Here is a 22,761-nt window from a genome sequence, read left to right as displayed (position 1 = left end):
TTTCTGGATCACCTCATTTAGATCTGACTATTCCTGAGAGAACGTCCTGTTCAGCCGCTTCCCCTCATATTGTTCTTGTGTGTTACCAGCGAACTTCACATTTAACATTTTACGACTTCCTGTTACTTACAAAGTGACAACATATTCTGCAGCCCGGCACATCACATCAGTACCTGTCCACATTTTGGGTTTTGCTTTTGCATATTTATTGGATGTGCATTTTATTGAAAGTCAGTGAAATTGTCAGTATGTTTTTGGGAGGAGATGGATGCAGGTCATAGATCATAACAGAACATACACACTTGGAGCAGATGGTCCTCAAGTGGTGCCCAGTCTTACATTTTAAAAATTAGGGTTGAGAAATACTGCAGACATCGTACACATGGCAGAGCCACATGGATAGCATTTACTGATGCTTTATGCTCTGCAGGATGCCATGTGTTGCCAGGAGTTATTGTTTCTTAGAATTAATGAATTTAGGGGAGAATAACATGACAATGCCACCCCCCCCCCTCAGGTAAAGGTTATTAGCAGTTTAACTATTATCAAAGTATAAAATATTCCATGTGATTAAATTGGTGTAACCTTCATTAAAAAAAAAAAAATATTCAGAATCTTGCAATATAAATTATACCACAGTCTGATGACAGCCGGCCGTCTTACATTATGTGATCCTACAACCTTTTACCCAGATGGCATAGGAGATCAGGATTGGATACCAATTGTGTGGCACTTTTCTCATTAAATGGGTCGTAAGGAGTTTGAATCTGATCGTGATGTTCTGACTGCAGGGAAACCCCACCGATCACGAGAACAGGGGGGCCCATTGTTACTAAATGAATGATGTGACTGGTCCATATTTTGGGAGAACTCCTGTTCACGGTCCATGAGAATGCTGAAGATCGCTCAGCGATGTTCTTGAGAACGGCCAGCACGCACATATTACTGAATGGAAGGGAGGACACGTGATCCACCTGCTGCCTTATTCAATTAGTGAGAAGGGGACCTGTTCTCTTGTCCAGTGGGTTACCCAGGAGTCAGACCTCCACTGATTAGATTGCTATCCCTTTTGGATAGGGGATATCAATCAAACTTGGTAAAGTCCCTTAAAGTAGACGACCTTACCCAGGAGTGTGTCTCCTCATTCGGTACATATGCACCTGTATGTGTGCACAGAGGAAGCGCAACATAGCAGCAGTTTGACACTTATCTTAAGTTTATTCATTGTTCTGTGTTGGCGATGAAAAATTGCTCGACGATTCCCTGTCAGGACTATAGTCAGGACTATAAGCTGTTAGATCCGCGAATACACTCAATCGAAACTTGCATGGGAGGCTTTATACAATGATGACCTCAATTATTAAAACCATGACCTGCCACCATTATGGATTGTTATATTTCCTTCCATTTTGCTATCGTATGGTCCTTTGCATCAGACTTCAGAACTGGACACCGACGATGACATCACAAACAGTCTGATTAATATACAGAATATGCATATTCATAGATATGAATATTGTGTAACACTTAGAGACATGTCAGAGGATAACATTTGTTTGCTGAAAATGTCCCTTGTAGCCCAACCCTGATTTTGTGAGTAAGTCACGCATGATAAAAGAACCAGTCAGAGCCATTTTACACATGAACTGATGTGGTTTTACTGCATTTGGCCATAATACACTGTCCAGAAACAAGATGGTACAATAACAAAACCGTGTGTGACATATGACAATGTCTATCCAGCCACCTCCCCTCTCCCAGATCAGTAATACATGCTCATCTCCATCGGGCTAGCTGACGTCTCAGCGCAGAATGCAGGAATTAAAAACACTCAGTTGATGTAATTGTGAGTCATTACAACACAATGGGTGTAAATGTTTTTCACACGACAGCGTGAAGGGCAGGCTAAAGGACAAATAAAAGATTTAACTTTGAAAAGAAACTTTTTTTTCTAGTTACAGGGGGTGGGTAGCACCTAAACTGCGGACTCTGGAGTACACTGTGATTTAATGCTACAAACATCAGCTCATGTTTTTTAAGCAAATGTCCGTCATGGTTTGAATTTCATTTTTTTTTTTCTCACTGTTAGTTCGGATCTCGTCGCTAAATGCTTTAAATGTATTTCAGACTGCGCTTTGCTTTCGAAAAAAGATAAGCGGTGAATATATATGAAGACAACAACTACGACTCTCACAAGCACTAAGCACTGTCATTGGTTAAGTCTTAAAATATCAAAGCCGTTACTAAAACAAAAACAAAAAAGAATGAGTATATCGGTAAAACAGAACACTAAAACGCTAACCAATGTGGTTCTCTTAACCTTTTTTTTTTTTTCCTATATATTTTTTTTTTTACGTTTAACTGGTTAAAGTTAAGTTCACTTCTCTTAACACTTCTGCTAATAAACTCTAAGTTGAAGCACTAGATCAGATTTCGGTTGTCTCAAAGCAATTAAATTAAAGAGGTGGTCTCAAATTGCAGGGGAAGTGCTTTACGCTAATAGATCCCCTCTCTTAATATAAACAGTACTGTGTATTATCTCTTGCTTTAGGATAGTGTTGTCTTCACATAAGACTTGTTTAATGGTATTAGTGATTCGTTTCCTTGTACACGTACACCCTATTGCGTGTTGACAGGTTTATAAGGATGCAGCGGCCGCCGCGAAGCTCCTAGACGACGGCCTTTGAATCCTTGCAGTCCTGAGCGCTGGTGCCTGAGTTAGCCTGCGTATTGTCTGCTTTCTCTCCACGGTGCTTGGCTTGTCTGAAAGATTAATACATTAACAAGAGGCTTTAGGGTCCGTGGCTGTACATATCAAGACATGTTTATTAACCGATGGCACAGAAGATTCAGAGGTCAACCTAAGGGGTGACATTTTGAAAGGAAACAACAATATTTATGTTCAGATAGCATGATGATGAGATCATGTGGAGACCTCTCTGATGGAATTACCCTAGATATCCCGAGAAAACCTGTCTATCACAGACCACTAATACTTGCCTAATATAATTATTCTCAAAATTTTGGAAACAAAATAAAAATCATCATCCCTTTAGCCATCCTTTCCTATCAATTTTAACAGTCAATTCTTTGTTAAATCTATTTCTAGCAAAAGTGAGCAACAATGTGTTGACATGATGCGTAACTTAAAAACGGAAGGGACAATCTATCCGGTTTTAATTAAACGGTCTGGGAAAAATTGCAGTAATATTTCTTTGTTGAATTCAAAAACACTTTGGGGGGCAAAAATAAGGTTATAACTAGTTGTGCAACACAGTTCCCAAAGTGAAAATTGAAAATTAAAGGGTCATGTCAGTTTAGAAATAAGTTGTTAGGTTTGGGCAACCCAAGGCGGAAGTAGATAACTATTCTAGAATGGAGGAGCAAAGACTTCCAATGTAGGATGCTATTCTTGGAAAATACACACGTTCTTCTAATCTTGTGAACCCGCCTTTAAGTTTGGGAAGACTGACTTGTACATATACAGTATAGTTGTGTCTAGAGATCTTATCTAAAGTATGTTGGGTTTTTATGCTCAATTTTATAATGGCTTTTTATTCTGTCATTAAATAGAGAAGGTAACCACATCCCAGTGCCTCAAAAAACATGTCATACTGTGGAAGATCCCTACAAGTGCCAAAAGTTGTCCAAACTGAAATTAATTTTCTTAGACTTAAGAGAGTTGGAATCTAAATGACTGTTCCAGACATCTTCTAGACCTTTCATTTATACTAATTTGGGTAAATCCCATGAATTCTCCAATAAATAGTTTATATATTGTTTAGCCATTTCAATGTATTTAAAAGTACAAAAATACTCACTCAAATGGTCCGTTTTCTTTCATGAGGGAGCCTTCTACAGAATCTACTCCTTGTTCTGAGAATTGTTTCAAGGCACTTAAAGCTGCCTGGAGAGGAGACAAAAATGAGTGGAATTAGGCTTTATATGTAAGTTGGTGCAAACCAAAATGTGTGAAAACAAGAAAAATACAAATTGAAGTTAAAAAAATTGTATGTATGTAATGTTAAAATACATAGATATTATTTCCAGTGATTTCAGAGCAATAAATATTTATTATATTCACCCAAATTGTTATCCAAGTTACAAACAATTTCAGGATCGTGTATTTATGACATATTTTCAACACCCAAATCAATCCACATCCATTTACGTCATTCTCCGCCTCAATTAAGTCACCAGACAACCAGCCCTTTGCATCTTTAGTCCCTAACGGAACTGAGAAAAGTTTGAAACAAATAAAAAGTGTATTAAGATGTATGAACATCCTTGGGACAGGAAAACTGGTTATACCATCAAAATAAAGTTGGCCAGGAATGCGCAACATCGACAACATAGCCATTGGTGATATTTTTTTGCCTTTCTTCAGTATTTGATATTAAACTCTACCTACTGTAGAGCCGCATTCTTGCAATTGGAAATTGATAAATTGAGCATATTTTATACAAAAACCCAGTGGGTCATAAGTTCTACCAAGTACAACTCATGACCATATAATGCCCAATATACGTAAGCGTCAGTTACAGCCTAGTAGATGACATCAGGTGGTCTCCAAGAAGGTACCACAGAAAGGAAGCTTCGGGACAACCGTTAAAATAAGACCGACCACTTTAGTGCATAAAGTTTATGCATGTCTATAGTTAAAATTAAGTTTAAACTTATGAGAGTACAGTACAGTTTGGTTTGTACTGCAAATCCTCCATGATCAGGAAACATAGGTTGATGCATAGATCATAAAAATAAAATAAAAAACCTTGTGACTCTTCAAAAGGTGAAACATTTTATTGGAAACGGTATTCAACACTAATAAGACCTCTTCTTCAGACATGGTAAAACATTACATTTAAAAAATCTATTGATGCAAAAAAGCCATGGAAAAAGTGAGGGTAAATAGGACAGCTGAAGAACCATCATGGGTCATACATGTGAAATCAGAAGATTTGGCCACCAAGGCAACAAATACACAAACAGGCATTTGTGAAGCTGGTGTAATGTATATAAAGCTATAGCTCTAAAGCTTTGTTATGTTCTTTGTTAAATTTTATTTTATTTTTTTTAATTTTTTATGTTACGTTGCTTCAACTCTTAGGGATATGTGAGGGGCAAATAAGGTAACAACAGTCGGCAATACACAAACCCAGGGGAGTCATTAGCACAATGCTGGAGGAGTCAAAGCAATGATTACGGCCTGAAACTAAATGGAGCAAGGTGCCAAAGGCACAACGGTGTCGAAAAACACTGCAAGGGTAAGGCTTTATAATTATACTTGATACCACTTGAATGGTGTTTGAAAAGCTGTCTCCTGCTGATGAGAAATGTTCAGCCTTGAAACCTTGAAGAGCAACAGAATTCATCTGGCATTTTCCGGAGCAGAGGAAAGGTTAATAACAGATTGGCAAATGGTGGGGAACGCTAGCGCACTCCAGTTAATTAAGACACATAACTTCTCCGCCATTATTTACACAAATACATAAAGAGATTTTTTTTTCACTCTACAAACATTTTACAATTGTGAGCTAATTCCCATAGGTTCTCCAACAGATGTTGTTAAAAAAATCTTATGTATTACTTGTTTTAGACATTTGAGCGGTGCCAAAATGCAGATGCCAGCAGGACACCGTTTGTTTTGGCATCAACTTTTCTTATAAATATACAGACGTATCAGATAAAGTCCAATTTTTCCTTCAGGGAATTTTATTGCTATCTCCCCTTTTGTCAATCATGCAGTCGCTGTGTGAGTGTATATGTATGTTTGGACACAATAAACATGTCCACTTGAATTTACGTTTTTATAGGGCACGCTCCATATATTTCACAGTGTCACGCAGGGCCCCTAAATCATGTTCAAAGGAGGTTTAAAAGGACTAAATCCACACATTTCCTTAAGCAATGGAGGAATCTGGAGAAGATCTGCGGCAGTTTTTTTTCAACTGGATTTTTACTTGTCTATAGAGGAATCGGCATGGTAAGACATACACAACGCCAACTCATCACTAGAAAAATGTAGGTTAACCACATAACATTTCTGTTCAATGTTAAGGGTCCCCCCAATAAGACTTTAAATATTGGGGGAGGTTCTGGGAGACCAGGCTCAATAAAATCTGCCCCAATCGACCCAGGTGTTTTTAAATTGGCAGGAGACTGCACATAGTGGTCACCTACTTCCTCTCAGCCAGTGTCTGAGACTACTTGGAACAGTGAGCATTTAAGTCCTGTTCACATGTGCGGTATTACATGGAGTCTGCTGCTTCTGTGGTGTGGTGCTGGTAGGGACTCGGAGCCCTGGAGGCTATGGCTGCCAGTATGGGTTCTGGGGGGTATCTGGGTTTGGTCCCTGCTGGTGCAGCGTTGCAGCGGTGGTGGATGCCATGTGACACTGCACCTAATAGCATAGGGACCCACTAGAACAAGGTCACCGTAAAGTGGTTAGTGGGCTTATGCATTTTGATCAAAACATAACTAAGAGCCTTGAGTTTGTTTTGTAAATGTAGCCTAGTGACAATAGATCATAGTATGACGCGTGGATGTATGATCGAGTTCTCTTTTCTCTCCCAATGTTTGTTTCATTCAAATCAGTGCTTCATCGGATTTTAGGGTGTTAGCGCCCCATGTACAACTGTGGGTGTGACTGAATAATTAAAGTCTCTTCCAAAAAATGGCAGAAACTGCTCCTAATCTTTAGATCAAGTTTGAACAGGTCAGACCTGGCAGTGGACTGCCCTTTGGGATTTACTAGGAGGTTGAAGCCTCTCAGTAAAATGCCAGTCTTCGTAAACCCCCTCCCCCATTATTCCCATTGAATGTTTGGGGTGCTTATGGAAAGAGCCAAGCACTGCCACCATCACTCAGTCTGCGAATTGGTATGCCAAGTTGGTATTGGGTACACGTGGCCTTCGTGATCAGAAATGCTACCATCCTGTGAATAAATCATATATGTAAAACTTGAATTGAAAACACTAGTTCCCCCTCTCGCCCCATTTAAAACTATCATTTGATTGTCGCAATTTGATCAATGGTTTTAAAAATTGCCTTACAAAAACTGCCTCTTTTATTGTGCAAATATTGCTCAAGTTTAACCAAGCGGTAACTGGCCATGTGTATTTACAGGTCACTATTATTATTATTATTTTTGTTTAAAGGGGACATACATATAGTGGTTCTCTGGATGGGGTCTTGTAAGTTGGTGGGAAATATTTAATCACTTTAATGAGAACTCCTATCCGCGCAAACACAACTTTAATCTTATTTGTATAAATCTTCTGTTCCCAGCTTGGTGGTCCTTTAAGTGTGTTATCATACCGGACTTAGGGGTGAGCGTATTAATCCGGTTTTATACAAACTTGGAAATACCCAAAAATATTTCTGAAGAGGGTCAATAGTAAACAGCTTTCATTTATGAAAAAAAACAAATTCTTCTAAACAGCGGTTGCACATGATTATTTTAGAATAGTATTATCTATCGCTTATGGTTTTAGTAGACTTTGTACTAATCCAAGTAAGTCCTATTTAGACATTTATAAGAACAACTGGTACACAAAGTAAAATGACATGAAATAATTACTCTCCGCAGAGCTTCCATGTGTTTAATCAGATACGCATGGCCATGTTTATCTGTAGTACGTTAACTACATTACGTTGTACAGCCAAAAAAATAAAAAATTACTGGTTTCCATCTCATCCGAATGACAATTTATTTGTGTTATAGCCCTACAAAAAAAAGTTGTTTTACTGATAAAGGAAAGTAGGAAGTCCAAGAGTAAACCAACCATAGAGGAAAATATCAAGTGGGTGTTGTGGAACATCAGGCACGACGAATGTGCATCTCCATCGTGTGGACAGCCGTTGTTCATACAGATAAGATATGGTCCCATGTATTTCAATGGCCTATACAGTGGGGTTTTTTTACATCCATGTGTGCAAGTCGAATGCCTGATCTGCAAATCATCGTGTAGGTCCCAGTCCTGTCCGTGTTTGCGGTTTTACAATCTTTTTTTTAAATCAATTGTATTTTTTAAAAAAAATATTTTTCAAAGTTATACAAAAACACAAGAAGAGATCCAAAGTCACCATTGTACAAGTGTAGTTAATTTAAGAAGGTAGACTACCCCAAGGGTACATAAGATCATCAAATACCGGAATTATTCGGAATAAAGCATCGGTAACGGTAGATACAAAAATGGATAATAACATTACTGAGGCATAAGGTAAACACACAGACTACAAAGGGAAGATAAGAAATGGGGGGGGGGGGGCATTGTAAGGAGGGGAACGGTTTCAGCCATGCCGATTCCGCTCCTGAGCCCAGTTTATGTGCCAGAGCTCCCAAAACCTTGTTGGAGGCGGCAACTGTATTATTTAGAGTCGCATCATTTGTTCCATGTTACGGACCTCCTGCATCCTGGCCTGGAGCTCTAGCAGTGTCCGTGTGGAGCTTCCAATGGCATTAGGCATCTTGCCGCTGTGATTATTTGCAAGCCAAGTCTGCTAATGGCTTTGGCTATCTGAAGGGGAGGGATATTCAACAAGTAGAATAGCAGATGCAGCGGTATCTGCAGAGAGGAGACACATGAGATAAGATCTTGCACTTCTGTCCAAGGTTGTACTGAGTAACAGGACCAGAAAATGTGTTCTAGGGTGCCTCCCGTAGCCTGACAGTGCCAGCACACAGCAAGGGTATCTGGGAAGAGCGGCTTTACAATCTAGTCAACCTAGCAGTATGTTTTGGAGTGTGGGAGGAAACACAGAGAGAACAAACAAACTCTTTGCAAATGTTGACCTGGATGGGACTTGAACCCTAAACCCCCGGTGCTACAAGGCTGTAATGCTAACCACTGAGCCACCGTGCTGCCCTCCTTGTCAGTAGAAACCATTAAACTCAGAGAGGTCTGCTATGATTTTACATGGCTAGCTTAAGATTATCAGTCACTATATATGGTAACCTAATTTGGTTAGTGTATCAAAGGGCACACATTCAGTGTTTTTGGTGGTTTGAGACACATACTATGCCTCTGCTTTTGTTTATCCACTCTAGGTTTTAGCTTCAAAAACTGGATTAAAAAAGACATTAAATATGTGCCCATCCTTCTCTGATCAACAAGCCATTAAAAACAGTACTGACCCCAATTATAAATAATAAGTGGCCACTATTTCCAGAAGCAAATACAGGAATATGCCATCAAATTTAATCACATTTAATTAAAATGTCACCCAAATACAAGGTGTCCACTCTGGGCTTATTAACAGATGAACCTGAGGCTATGTGTTAAACCTGTACAGTGTTTCAGATCATACTGTTAAAGCCAGGATGGAAAACAAGCAATTACCATTGCGCCACAGCCAAAAGCTCCAGACACTTGAGAACTTTCACACTTTAATTAAAATTAACTTGTCATAGGACTGATTATTTCAAGGAAATAACTTTATGAAATATCAATTTACATTTACTGTTCATACACTTACAGAAGAATTTCACCATAGATTATTGTACTGCTCTTTCTTGAATGTTTTGCCATAAGTACATGTATGTAAATAGAATCTTTCCAAAAATTGCTCAGCAGTGACTTGACAATGTTCAACTTATCACAATGTGCCTTTACTGCCTTGTGGGTAATCCATGAATGTTCATCAAGTGATTCAGAAGTCTTGAGTACTTTGTACTGTGTGCAGACTCTGCATGATTCTTTGTTTACATGATATAAAAGTACTGAGCTAAAATCGGGGGAACTGGCCACCGGATCAAAAAGGAGTGTCAACGTCAGAAAAAAACAATGACTCGACTCCCAGAAATATATATTTTTTCAAATAAGTAAAATAATTAATATCATATATATATATTTTTTTTAAAGTTAAAATTACTTTCTAAGCATTGCGTTACGCCTGAAGAGCCAATACTTGTCATAAAGCAACACGTGATACCTGGAATGTTGATACTTCGTGCAGAGCAACAGGTTATACCTGGAAAGTTAACATATCTCACAGAGCAACAGGTCAGACCATGAACGTCAATACTTCTCACAGAGCACCACAAGTTACCCAGGATGTCAATACTTCTCAAAAAGTACAATGTCATAATTCATAAATGATCCAATAATAATGAAAAGCTTGTCCAAAAAAAGTTTACGGCCAACGAACAAAATTGTAATAACGTTAAACAGAATATTTGTTTTGACTCCACTGATTATCACGTGTGACCATGCCGAGAGCTGATAATCACACCCAGAGGTTTTATAACAGGCTGGAAAATCTTTCTACCATGTCAGAACAGTGTTCATGAGCTTTTATTCGCACACACAACACTGCTATTTGATTTTTGGCAACCAGATCATAAGTCATCTATTGCCCACGGTGATGTGCGTCACTAAATATTTATTAAGCATCCCTAAAACTGCACTTGCAAATGATTGAACACAAACACATACAAATATTTCTATATACAGAAGTCCCTTAGAGCCCAAAAAGGTTCTTCACAATGTAGGGGAGGAATTTTAAACTTTTAATTTCCCATAATAAAAACAATTATAACAACTTTCAACGGGTTTCTGTAAAGAAAAAAAGATGGAGATCCGTACTTGAAAAATCCAAAAACAGTCCATCCAACAGGTGGCCAACTAAATAAAAAGATGTCTAAACACTGACTTGTTCAGTGTGACAACTTTGCTTCCTATTTGTGCAAAGAGGGGAGAAAAGGTCTTGCCAAACCCTTCTCTTCTTTGAGAGCAAAATTAGATTTTAACATGATAGAACTCTTGTTTACCCACTTGGCATTCTCCTCAAAGAGGGACTGGAGCTGATCTCCACATTAATGTACAACTTTTTGTAACTTTCATACTAGAGAAATCTGGAGAAAAGTGTCAAAAATTGGCCTAGCTCAAGAAAGAAAAAGTTTCAGATGTGGCAATTTTGAGACATTTTAAAAACATAACAAAAAATTTACATAACTGCAGTTATGTACCCCCAACTGTCATGTCAACCACATATTATATTGTTGGAACAGGTGAAATATTTTCTCTGATGAAAATATCTAGCTATGGGCAGCATTCCATAAGGAAATGGATCATGATGACGGGGAACCAGAATTTTTGAGGAGCAACAGCTGGATTTGAAATGTCAATGCCCTGAGGTTGATGGCCAAAGTTTAATACTGCTCTCAGCCTACACCAATCTGTTGGCATGTTGGATGACTGTCCGTCACCAAGTTGCGACCAGATGTTCATACTAGATTAATGATCACCTGGTGAAAGGTCTGTGCAATACTGGACCTGGAAAGTAAATCGGGACTAAATTTCTAGGGTATCCTAGGGCTCCTTACCATTAGGAATACCATGGGACTGTTCATGTCAGGGCAGGAGTCAAATCTGTAGGGAGTTAGGTACACAGTAAATATAGGGATGATTAGGGGAAGTGCCGGCATCCTTTTCCTGACCTGGTGCGTTCCCACATGATCCGTCCCTCTCCTCTTGCATAGCCCTCTATGTGATTCCCGCTCTATGAAGATTGATAAGACCTAACCATTTATTTACCCTTGACATGCAATGGTGGTTAGTATCTTAGTCATATTTTCCAGTAGTTGGCGTGTTTTTACAATGTCTATAGACCTGGTATGGTTATGCAACTATATTTTATATATATAGGTTCATTAAAGTTATGTTTTAAAAGTTATGTTTTAAAAAGCTACTGTTCACCTTTTCCTATCTGTGTGCCAAAGCCTAATTTCCCTAATAGCGCACAAAAAACCAATGCAACTCCTAAATGTCTTCCATGGTGGGAAGGGGGATTTAATTGTATAAACATTAGCTTGTTTCCGAAAGATAATTACCCATATCAAATATTTCACATAAATAAGATAGCCATTTTTTTTCTTTCTGGATACCCAAGTGTTCTACCCAATTCCTTATGAAGAGTCTGCCACCTTTAAGATTTAATTGCCATCAAGCTGTTGATCTATTGTATTAAAATTCTCTTACGATTTTCCTACTATTTACTTGCCGAAATCTAAAATCCAACAACTGGTAATACGTGTAACTTGGCAAAAAGCAAGGTTTGATGCACTAAAAAAAAACAAAAAAAAAAAACAATGATTGGAATTTAACATGTCTTCTGTCGGTTTCCTGGTGGACAAGGCATGTTGGTTGTTGCCTTTCCGCCCCTTACAACCCACTATGGGTGTAAATGGAACAGAGTGGGGTGATGGACCTGAATGCCCACCGTATTTACTATAGCAGCTCTGCCGCATTAGATTTCATTCTGGTGGCGTACCACCTGCTAGATATATTAAGGGGCTGGTGCCTCTTAGTAAATCTGGCATGTAGCACGCTGTTGGGGGGATAATTAAGACCTCATAAATTTCCATCAATATGTACCGGATTCTATAGGACCCAGAGCACATTGGGAGTGCGGTTCTTTACTTTCTCTTGGATATATGGTGAGATGCCATATGTTAAACATATAACGAAGATCATATTCATAATAGAAATTCCTCACAACTGAAAAATCGAAATTCCTTTGGGGGACTAAAGAGCAAAAAACCATATCATTGGTCTATTCTAGTGTGAAATTTTCTAATGGGAGACCCCTGTATAAGACAGATATACTGCTTTCATCTACTTTGTGATAAGGATACATATTTTGACTTGCAGCACGGTTCATCAAATTCTCATTCTTTGCCCTCACAATCCTCGAGTTGTTGCGATGATTATCGATGCGTTAAGTCGATCTAATAAAGTGGGATCACGCAGCACCTGGCCGCATGAAAGCCACTCTCAACAAACATTAACAAGATATATGGAGGAGAGGTTTGCCGGACACCTAGCAACAGTTGACTATTCAGAAATGTTTTTGATCTTGCGGGGTCTGCAGAAGAGACCCTCTCGGATACAAAAAGAAAAAAAAAAAAAGACAATTTTATCACCAACCTTCATGCGAAACAATCTATTTCTTTCAAATAATCATCTATAAAGATCTTTAGCAAAATGTGCTTTTTAGTACACTTAATGTCCTCCAAATGAGGTCCAGATGTATGAGGCTGGAGGAACAGTTCTCAGGACTGAAAAAGATGACATAAATCTCGCAGCTGACTGAGATCCTGTTGAGCTCAGTTGGGGAAACTCACAAAGGACTTGTTTTGGGCCAGAAAAGCTGCTGGGTATGAAGACAGATGTGTACACTCCTATTAAAAAAAGAATGATTAAAAAGGGAACGAAAAAAAAAAAAAAAAAAAAGTCCATACCAATATTCCCAAAGTCCAGGCTGGATGAAGATTTATTCCCTTTAACTAGAGAAAAAAGCATTTCACCTCAAAATCAAATATTTATTTTAATTAAAGAGCAAATGAATCAAAGGAAATTTTACTCAACCGCGTCTCAATCTGAAGACACCAAGACAACTGTTGTCTATTGATGACTTCACTTTATGTACGGAAAATACAGAACACTCATATCCGTGTTTATCCAGATGCCAGAGGAACAGGGAGAATCTTTGTTAAAAAGATTAAACTGTGACTTAATGTGAACAGAATCACTTGGCAAAGATGGCACGGGTGCAGGCACACAACAATAATAATGCAATATTGCCAAGGCTAATATAATATACTCTAAGCATTACATTTATATCTTTAGGAGCAGTGATCACAGTCTACATCACTAGTACTATAACTCAACAGGTTTCTTTGAAAGTTTTCTTTCAGAAATGGTCCATGGGTTACTTATGGATCTGCATCTATATTCGGTCAAATGTTCTGCTAAGGTCTCCTTGATCCCGGATTTCTTGGTTGTAATATTGCTCCTCTTGTCAGCTTGTCTGTTACTTCTGGCGATCCACCACAGTGCCTGTTCTCGGCGTCTCACTTACCATTAATAATCACCACTTGCCGACTTATTCCTATCCAATGTTGATTTTTGTCTGGTGCTCTGGAGTATGGAGTCAACGTTTATAGTTCCTTACTGATTCAAGCATTACAAACAAAGATTACGCACTCCTAGAATAGCGGCCGAGGGATTCTCTATAGGAGGATTCATGCATTCTTACTCCGTTCTAGAGTATAGAATTAGAATTACTAGATACATGCTTTAACCTAAATAATAATAATATATATATTAGCGCACACTGATTACACAGCGCTGCACAGAGCTTGCCAAACCAGTCCCTGTTTCACAATCTAAACAACCTACCAGTATGTTTTAGAGTGTGGGAGGAAACCGGAGGACCTTGAGGAAACGCACGCAAACATGGAGAGAACATGTTTTCAGATGTTGACCTGGGTGGGACTAGAACCCAGAACGCCACCGCTGCAAGGCAGAAGTGCTACTCACTCAGCCACCGTGCTGCCCTAAATAATTGGACACACATCCTCACACATTTCCCATATTTTAATGTGCCCAAAAAATAAAAAGTTTCTGCTTCTAGTCCCCAAGCTGAACACAAGAAAAGCAGTGGTCTACCTTTGTATAAGAACATTGCAATGCAAAAGTCGGTGTTCCTCAGGTAGCTAATGATGCACCTCCATAGACTACTAAACCGTTTACCTTTGGCCAACAAGGCAGAATTGGATAAGGGTAAAAGTTTTTCCAAACACACTTACACCCTACTTACTGAGCTATAGGCTTTGCGTGTAATGGGCCCATTGTATGGCGGCTTGAGTGACAACAACAACTCAGTGTGCTCTGCTAGCTTTGCCTTCAAAGGGATGGAAACCACAACAGAAGTGCTAAAGGCTGAAGTACTTGCTCAAAGTGGATTTGGGCAACCAATGTCCATCTTGGAACTTACACTGCGTCCTCTGAGCTGTAGTGGAAGAACAGCTGGAAACCCACTAGTTGTTTGAGCGTGCCATAACATGCTGCAGGGAGGACAATCAGATGGAACTTGTCTATAACACTGGACGCTAATGGGGGGGGGGGGGGGGGGTGCGGACACGTTTCGCTTGCATGTGCACAGAAAATCAGATAGCCATCTTTTTACTGTAGTAGTAGAACAGCTGGGCTGTAATGTAAGCATGCTGTGAAAACACTCAACATGACTGGTCTGTGTCAAATTAAAGCTGCTTCCCCACATAGTAAACATATGAAGTCTCGCAAGTAGAACTACACTGCATTGATTTAGGAGAATGATCAAACACCATGGAGGATGGAGAAGGACGTGGATATGACATAGGAGGTCACTATACATTTCCATAAATGCAGCCATTTACTAGTTTATATAAAATGGAAAGCTGTAATACTAAAAAAAAGAAAAAAAACTAAAAGAAACATGCATTGTAGAATTAATTGGAATTTGTGTCCCTTCCAAATTCATACTGTGCCAGATGTTGGGAGTAAAACCAGACAGCGGCCTGACATTATATTTCTGGGTAGGACGCTAATGATCTTTTTGTTATTCCACCTCCAAATTTCATTCCAGATGTGGGGTACTTACCTTTTTAGAGAGAACATTTTAGTCATTTGTGTAATTTATGAATACTGATAACATGGAGCGATTGTGTGCCAACCGACTAGATTCTACTACAATTAGTTTTTGACATAAAACTTACAATAATTAAAAATCTGATATCACATTTGTATTTACAATGTATCCTGTATTGATTGTGACAGGATGGTTACAACATTCTAGACACTTAATAACTAACCCACACTAAACAAACATATCTTTGAAAACTGCTGTTTTACAGCAGTACAACTATCCCTATATTGTTATTCCCCATTAGTGAAAAAAAAAATTCCAGTAAGTTTAAAAACCATCTATGCATATTCACATTCTTACAGCTCAGCCGCACCTCCAGCATCCTGCCTGCTTTCTCTTCAGCTCACTGAACATGCTGGCTGTGTAACTCTCTGTAGAGAATTTCTGAGAAAGGGGTGAACAATTGGGTTGAGAGAAAAACTGGCTGTATGTGACTGGATGAAGAGAAAACAGCTCACCATCACTCCGGAATTCTCTTCAGTGAGAGGAATGAGCTGGAGGCGTGGTTAAGCAGGAAGAACGTTAATATGCCGGTCACACCTCAGATGGAAGACTATGATCAGACTCATTTGCATAGATGGAGTCAACTTTACAAACAGACTGTGGAATTTTTAAGGCATATGGAAGGGATAGTTGTACTGCTCTATAGTAGCAGTTTCCAAAGATATGTTAAGTTAGTATGGGTTAGTTTAAGTGACAGATTCTTTTTAAACAGGCAATGGAGTGTTTTTCTTCTTTTGTGGTAAAAACAGCATTTGTCATTTCTCCTAGAAAGGTTTTAAATTGACAATGTAACAGTGTTCTCATACTCTGTGTGATACTGTGTAACTGAGCAATGCCTGGTGATGGCACCAGACTATGAGCTGATTACCATTTGTCCATCAACCTTCAAACTCTGGAAAACTGCTTTGGACAGAGTGTCCCGAATGACAGGATATAGGAATTAATTGCCAAAACTCTGGAGGACAATACATGACAATATGCTACCACTGCTACTATTTCCAGCTGTCCTCCACTTAGGGCTTATGAACACACCTATTTGGTGTGTTAAATATGTACTCGGTGGTGGCCATATTTAATGGACCATGTTCTGTCCAAAGAGCAGGACTCTAGGGGTTTGAAAATTATCTGTTCAACACAAATGTCCTGTACTGTAATCCAGTTTCCAGTATTGGAGAGCAGCCCTGTAGAATAACAGGGATCTTTGAGTTCTGCACCTTGAGCCATGTTTGGTCCATGAAATACGTTCATAAGATCCATATTATTAACCCTCTGATAACTATAACATAAAAGGCTAAGGTAATTCTTTCATCCAAACTATATATACCGTATATACTCGAGTATAAGCCGACCAGAGTATAACCCCTAATTTTACCACCAAAAACTGGGAAAAACTATTGACTGGAGTATAAGCCGAGGGTGGGAAATGCATTGGTCACAGACCCCCCCCCCCCAGTATATAGCTAGCAAGCCCCCAGTAGTATATAGTCAGCCAGCCCCTAGTAGTATACAGCCTGCCCCTACAGCACTTAAAAAAATATAAACTTATATACTCACCCTCCGATGTCAGCGTGTCCCGCCTTATTTCTTCTCCGCGGCTCTTCTTTCTTCTCTCACGGCCATGTTTTCTTCTAGCAGGCGCGGGGAGCCGCGCTGACATCGGAGGGTGAGTATATAAGTTTATTTTTTTTTGAAGTGGGTAAATTTTTTTGTAATAGACTCGTGTATAAGCAGAGGGGACGTTTTTCAGCACATTTTTTGTGCTGCAAAAACTCGGCTTATACACGAGTATATACGGTATATGGTGTTCACGTTTGCTTCCTTCCTAAAGACGCGGTCATCTATTGTTCTTATTCCACCTTGCTCAAGGATGATCTCGAGACTCCAAGGTTTTTCTCTATTTTGTTCCTGCCCTTTCTCTTGACTTCTCCGCCCCTTTCTTTGTTGGTGCTGCATCTTACTGTTACAATTACTGCTTCGGCACAAAGGGACAACTGTGTAATCCCTCACAAATGCTTGTCATTGGCCAAGATCATCCTTGACCTTGGACTGTACTATGACGACTTCAATTGAGTACGGCTTCCTATAATTAAGCTTTACAGACGCTCTGCTGCATGCCTCCTCACTGGGGTTATATTTTTATGCATCTCTGTGACCACACACACTGTATATTTTTTGATGTTGTTTGGGTCTGTCATAATTCAACCCTAGAATCTTAGGAATATTTAAAATAATGCACTTCATAAGTATTTACTAACAGTAACGAGACAAAACTTTGTAGGGTTGACTATATAACCACCAGGTGGATCCAAGTTGGAGTTTAAGAAACTTGGCGTGGCAAAGTCATTCCCTGCTTCACCATGACAGATAGTTATTTGTAGCATATGTAATTTACTAGATTACATGATTTGGCAGTCATACAAAAATTTACATATGCGTGTATATACTTCCACTGTGAAACAAATGTGTTTTATAAGTGAAGTGGTCTGCGTAGGTTTCACCAATACACAAGGGAGGCTTCAACTCCTGATTGTCAATGCTGGAAGAACCATTTCAGCAAATTAATGCCATTGTTTTTATGATATAAAGTTATACAATCCAATATACTTTTTGTATCAATTCCTCACAGTGTTCTAGATCTCTGCTTGCTGTCATTCTATATAAAGCTTCTAATTTTTACTTCCAGTGGACAGAAATCTGACCATGGTCACACAGGTGCACAGATCGTTACGTCAGAGTAATCAGAGCTGTGTGTTATAACGAACCACGCATCTGTGCAACCACAGTCCGATTTCTGTCCACTTGAAGTAAACAAAAAATCTTTCTATAGAAGGACAGCAAGCAGAGATCTAGAAAACCACAAGGAATTGATACAGAAAGTATTGTATTACTTTTTATAGCACAAACAATAACATTGATTTTTTTGTAACAGGAAAACCCCTTTAAGGACACAGCCATAGTGGATCACTACGATTATAGGGATACCTCATATCATTTTTTTAAAATATATTTTTACAATTTTACTGAAGAAAAGCCAATATAGAAAAACTCTCGTTACAATCACCATCTTTTTAGAGAGTGTAGGGTTTATTTCTTACATGATGAGTTGTTCTTTTCAATGGTACCATTTTGGCACACAACTTATTTTTCTTTTTTTTTAAACTCTGGAACATTAAAGATTTACAGCAATACCACACACACATATATATTTATTTTTTACTTTATTGTATATGTGTGTAGGGAACTTGATCAAATCGTGTAAGGGGTTAACATATACTATCGAGATTGGAGGAATCTCCAATCGTGGAAGTTACAGGCAGGTATCAGCTATATATAGGCATTCGGCAGCCGATGCCAAAAGCAGGACGTCATAGTATTGCACATGGTGGCAAGTAACTGCCGCCCAAGCGGTTCTATTATGTCAAGTGTCGGGAAGGTGGTAAAAACAACCTGGTCAAGTATAACTTTTTGCTCCCATCACTAATTGGGATGCGATGCTGCCGGCTTCTCCTACAATGTGACCGCTGGCAGGGGCGTGCTGGGGGTGTGTCGGCCGCCCCCCTTATGAATACTGCCGACTGCCAGCACACCAGATACAGGATTCGACCTCTTATTTGGTAAGAGGTTGGATAGATTTAAATCAATTTACTGCACATAAAAAAAAAATGGCTAGGGAGAAAGTGTGGGGGGGGGGGGGAGTTTTATGGGGGGCACATTTGGTGGGTGGGTTTTCCATGGTGACAGATCCTCTTTAAATAAGGTTTAAACTAGTTACACCACATCAGTTAAAGATTCCCATGATAGGTTACTCTATAACTATAATCCAACACAGCCAATATACATCTCAAAATACTGTACAGCAGAAGACAAAATAACTATATGGCCAAAGATAAGTAGATAAATCTGTCATGAATGTTTTTAAAGACGCAAAAAGTTTGATGGTTAAAAATTGACCCAACTAAAACATCACCCCCAGAGAAAACTTCACCTCGCCTCAGCGGAGTCCTACTATTCAAAGGGTCCACTGGACAAGCATTCACTTTATCCCCTAATCCGACCCGTATCATCTCATAGCTGAAAACAAAATGATTTAGACATTCACAACTGAGTCACAAGATGTCTTCATCTTCAAACCAGATTGAAGAGATAAGCGTAAGACACTTCCATAAAAACAAATGTAAGATTTCATCCTTTTATAATCAAAGGACGTAAAATAAAATCAGAAAGTAATGCCAAAATAAAGTGGAAACTTTATGAAATCACAGCCTTGGGCTTAGAGCAGTTTCCAGACCTACAGTTTCCTAATTACTGTATCTAGTACGTATCTCATTTTCTAAGGGAAAACTGCAGTTCATAGTGAACCAAACTGGCCAGTATATGGTCATAATGGCAGGTATGACAGTGTTTGCGGGACATCTATTCCGCAGTCAGAAAATAAGCTTCAGATCCTTCTGAAAATATTCTGCAAACTCCTCAAAAGTTCCACTGGATTACTGGTGGATTTGTCAGCTGTCTAGTTTTTGCTTGTAGCATGAAGGTAAGATGCATGCAACACTTAGATGCTATTGTAATTGATGCAGGTTTCCTTCCTCAACAACTGAGGATATTACTTTTATAAGAAATATCTTGCCAATCTTTAGCTATCCTCCTCAGTTTATCCAGTAACAGCAGCAGTCTGATTTTATCCCCCGACTTTGTTTTGATTATCTCTAGGAAACCTCACAGTGTCAGGACAAGATGTACACAGAAACCAACTGCTAGGGCTGACGGGGAGCTGCACTCTACTGCTCACTACAGAGGAAGGTCTGTCTCAATTCTAGGGTAAAATAGAAAGAGGTTTTACTACCTACTCTGCTGCGGAGAAAGATTTTTCACAAGATGCTTCATAACAGAAAAAAGATGGGGAAAAAATGAATGACACAATATGGGCACCATTCTGTATTTTTTTGAAAGAGTAAATTAGATATGACAACTTGTTAAAAATGATCAAGAACCCGGAAAAATAATTTAATGTAACAGACCAGAAGCTTACATTAAAGCAGTGGTTCTCTACCTTTCTAATGCTGTAACCACACAAGACAGTTTCTCATGTGGCGGTGACCCCAAACTATGTACAAGAATATAACTACTGCACTTTAAAACTGCCCCCTATGTACAAGAATATAATTACCATACCACTGCCCCCTATGTACAAGAATATAACTACTATAATACTGCCCCCTATGTACAAGAATATAACTACTATAATACTGCCCCCTATGTACAACAATATATCTACTATAATACTGCCCCCTATGTACAACAATATAACTACTATAATACTACCCCCTATGTAAAAGAATATAACTACTATAATACTGCCCACTATGCAAAAGAATATAACTACTATACCACTGCCCCCTATGTACAACAATATATCTACTATAATACTGCCCACTATGTACAAGAATATAACTACTATAATACTGCCCCCTATGTACAGGAATATAACTACTATAATACTGCCCCCTATGTACAAGAATATAACTACTATAACACTGCCCCTATGTACAAGAATAAAACTACTATAATACTACCCCCTATGTAAAAGAATATAACTACTATAATACTGCCCTCTATGTACAAGAATACAACTACTATAATACTACCCACTATGCACAAGAATATAACTACTATAATACTGCCCACTATGCACAAGAATATAACTACTATAACACTGCCCACTATGTACAGGAATATAACTACTATAACACTGCCCACTATGCACAAGAATATAACTACTATAATACTGCACACTATATACAGGAATATAACTACTATTATACTGCCCCCTATGTACAAGAATATAACTACTATAATAATGCCACCTATGTACAAGAATATAACTACTATTACACTGCCCCCTATGTACAACAATATATCTACTATAATACTGACCCCTATGTACAGGAATATAACTACTATAATACTGCCCCCTATGTACAAGAATATAACTACTATAATACTGCCACCTATGTACAAGAATATAACTACTATAATACTGCCCCCTATGTACAAGAATATAACTACTATAATACTGCCCCCTATGTACAAGAATATAACTACTATAATACTGCCCCTATGTACAAGAATATAACTACTATAATACTACCCCCTATGTAAAAGAATATAACTACTATAATACTGCCCCACTATGTACAGGAATATAACTACTATAACACTGCCCCCTATGTACAGGAATATAACTACTATAACACTGCCCCACTATGCACAAGAATATAACTACTATAATACTGCCCCACTATGCACAAGAATATAACTACTATTATACTGCCCCACTATGCAAAAGAATATAACTACTATTATACTGCCCCCTATGTACAAGAATATAACTACTATAATAATGCCACCTATGTACAAGAATATAACTACTATTACACTGCCCCCTATGTACAAGAATATAACTACTATAATACTGCCCCTTATGTACAGGAATATAACTACTATAATACTGCCCCCTATGTACAAGAATATAACTACCATACCACTGCCCCCTATGTACAACATTACTATAACACTGCGCCCCCCCCCCCAGGCCTTATCTTCCTCCTCACCCCACTCAGGTATCCCCTCATGTCTGCCACACCCTCCTAACGCAGAACTCCCAAAAACATGGACTGCTGCTGAGAAAGATTTTTCACAAGATGCTTCATAACAGAAAAAAGATGGGGAAAAAATGAATGACAAATGACACAATATGGGCACTATTCTGTATTTTTTTGAAAGAGTAAATTAGATATGAAAACTTGTTAAAGATGATCAAGAACCCGGAAAAATAATTTAATGTAACAGACCAGAAGGTTACATTAAAGCAGTGGTTCTTTACCTTTCTAATGCTGTGACCACACAAGACAGTTCCTCATGTGGCGGTGACCCCAAACTATGTACAAGAATATAACTACTGCACTTTAAAACTGCCCCCTATGTACAAGAATATAACTACTATAATACTGCCCCCTATGTACAACAATATATCTACTATAATACTGCCCCCTATGTACAAGAATATAATTACCATACCACTGCCCCCTATGTACAAGAATATAACTACTATAATACTGCCCCCTATGTACAAGAATATAACTACTATAATACTGCCCCCTATGTACAACAATATATCTACTATAATACTGCCCCCTATGTACAAGAATATAATTACCATACCACTGCCCCCTATGTACAAGAATATAACTACTATAATACTGCCCCCTATGTACAAGAATATAACTA

At 38.6% G+C, this 22,761-nt stretch overlaps 1 protein-coding gene across 4 annotated transcripts in view; it reads right to left on the bottom strand.

Moving 5' to 3' along the window:
• Nucleotides 1–1,633: 1,633 nt before the first annotated feature.
• STAU2 (staufen double-stranded RNA binding protein 2) overlaps nt 1,634–22,761 on the bottom strand; it is a 166,287-nt gene continuing 145,159 nt past the window's right edge. For all 4 annotated transcript variants that reach the window (XM_072151706.1, XM_072151708.1, XM_072151707.1 and 1 more), the window contains 2 exons: nt 3,822–3,907; nt 1,634–2,763 (listed from right to left, as the gene is read on the bottom strand). In XM_072151706.1, the coding sequence (XP_072007807.1) occupies nt 2,670–2,763; nt 3,822–3,907 (180 nt within the window). In that variant the 3' untranslated portion in view covers nt 1,634–2,669. The remainder of the gene's footprint in view (nt 2,764–3,821; nt 3,908–22,761) is intronic.

Source organism: Engystomops pustulosus, chromosome 5 (genome assembly GCF_040894005.1).
Source record: "Engystomops pustulosus chromosome 5, aEngPut4.maternal, whole genome shotgun sequence".
Taxonomy (NCBI): domain Eukaryota; kingdom Metazoa; phylum Chordata; class Amphibia; order Anura; family Leptodactylidae; genus Engystomops; species Engystomops pustulosus.
This window is presented reverse-complemented; position numbering and strand designations above follow the sequence as displayed.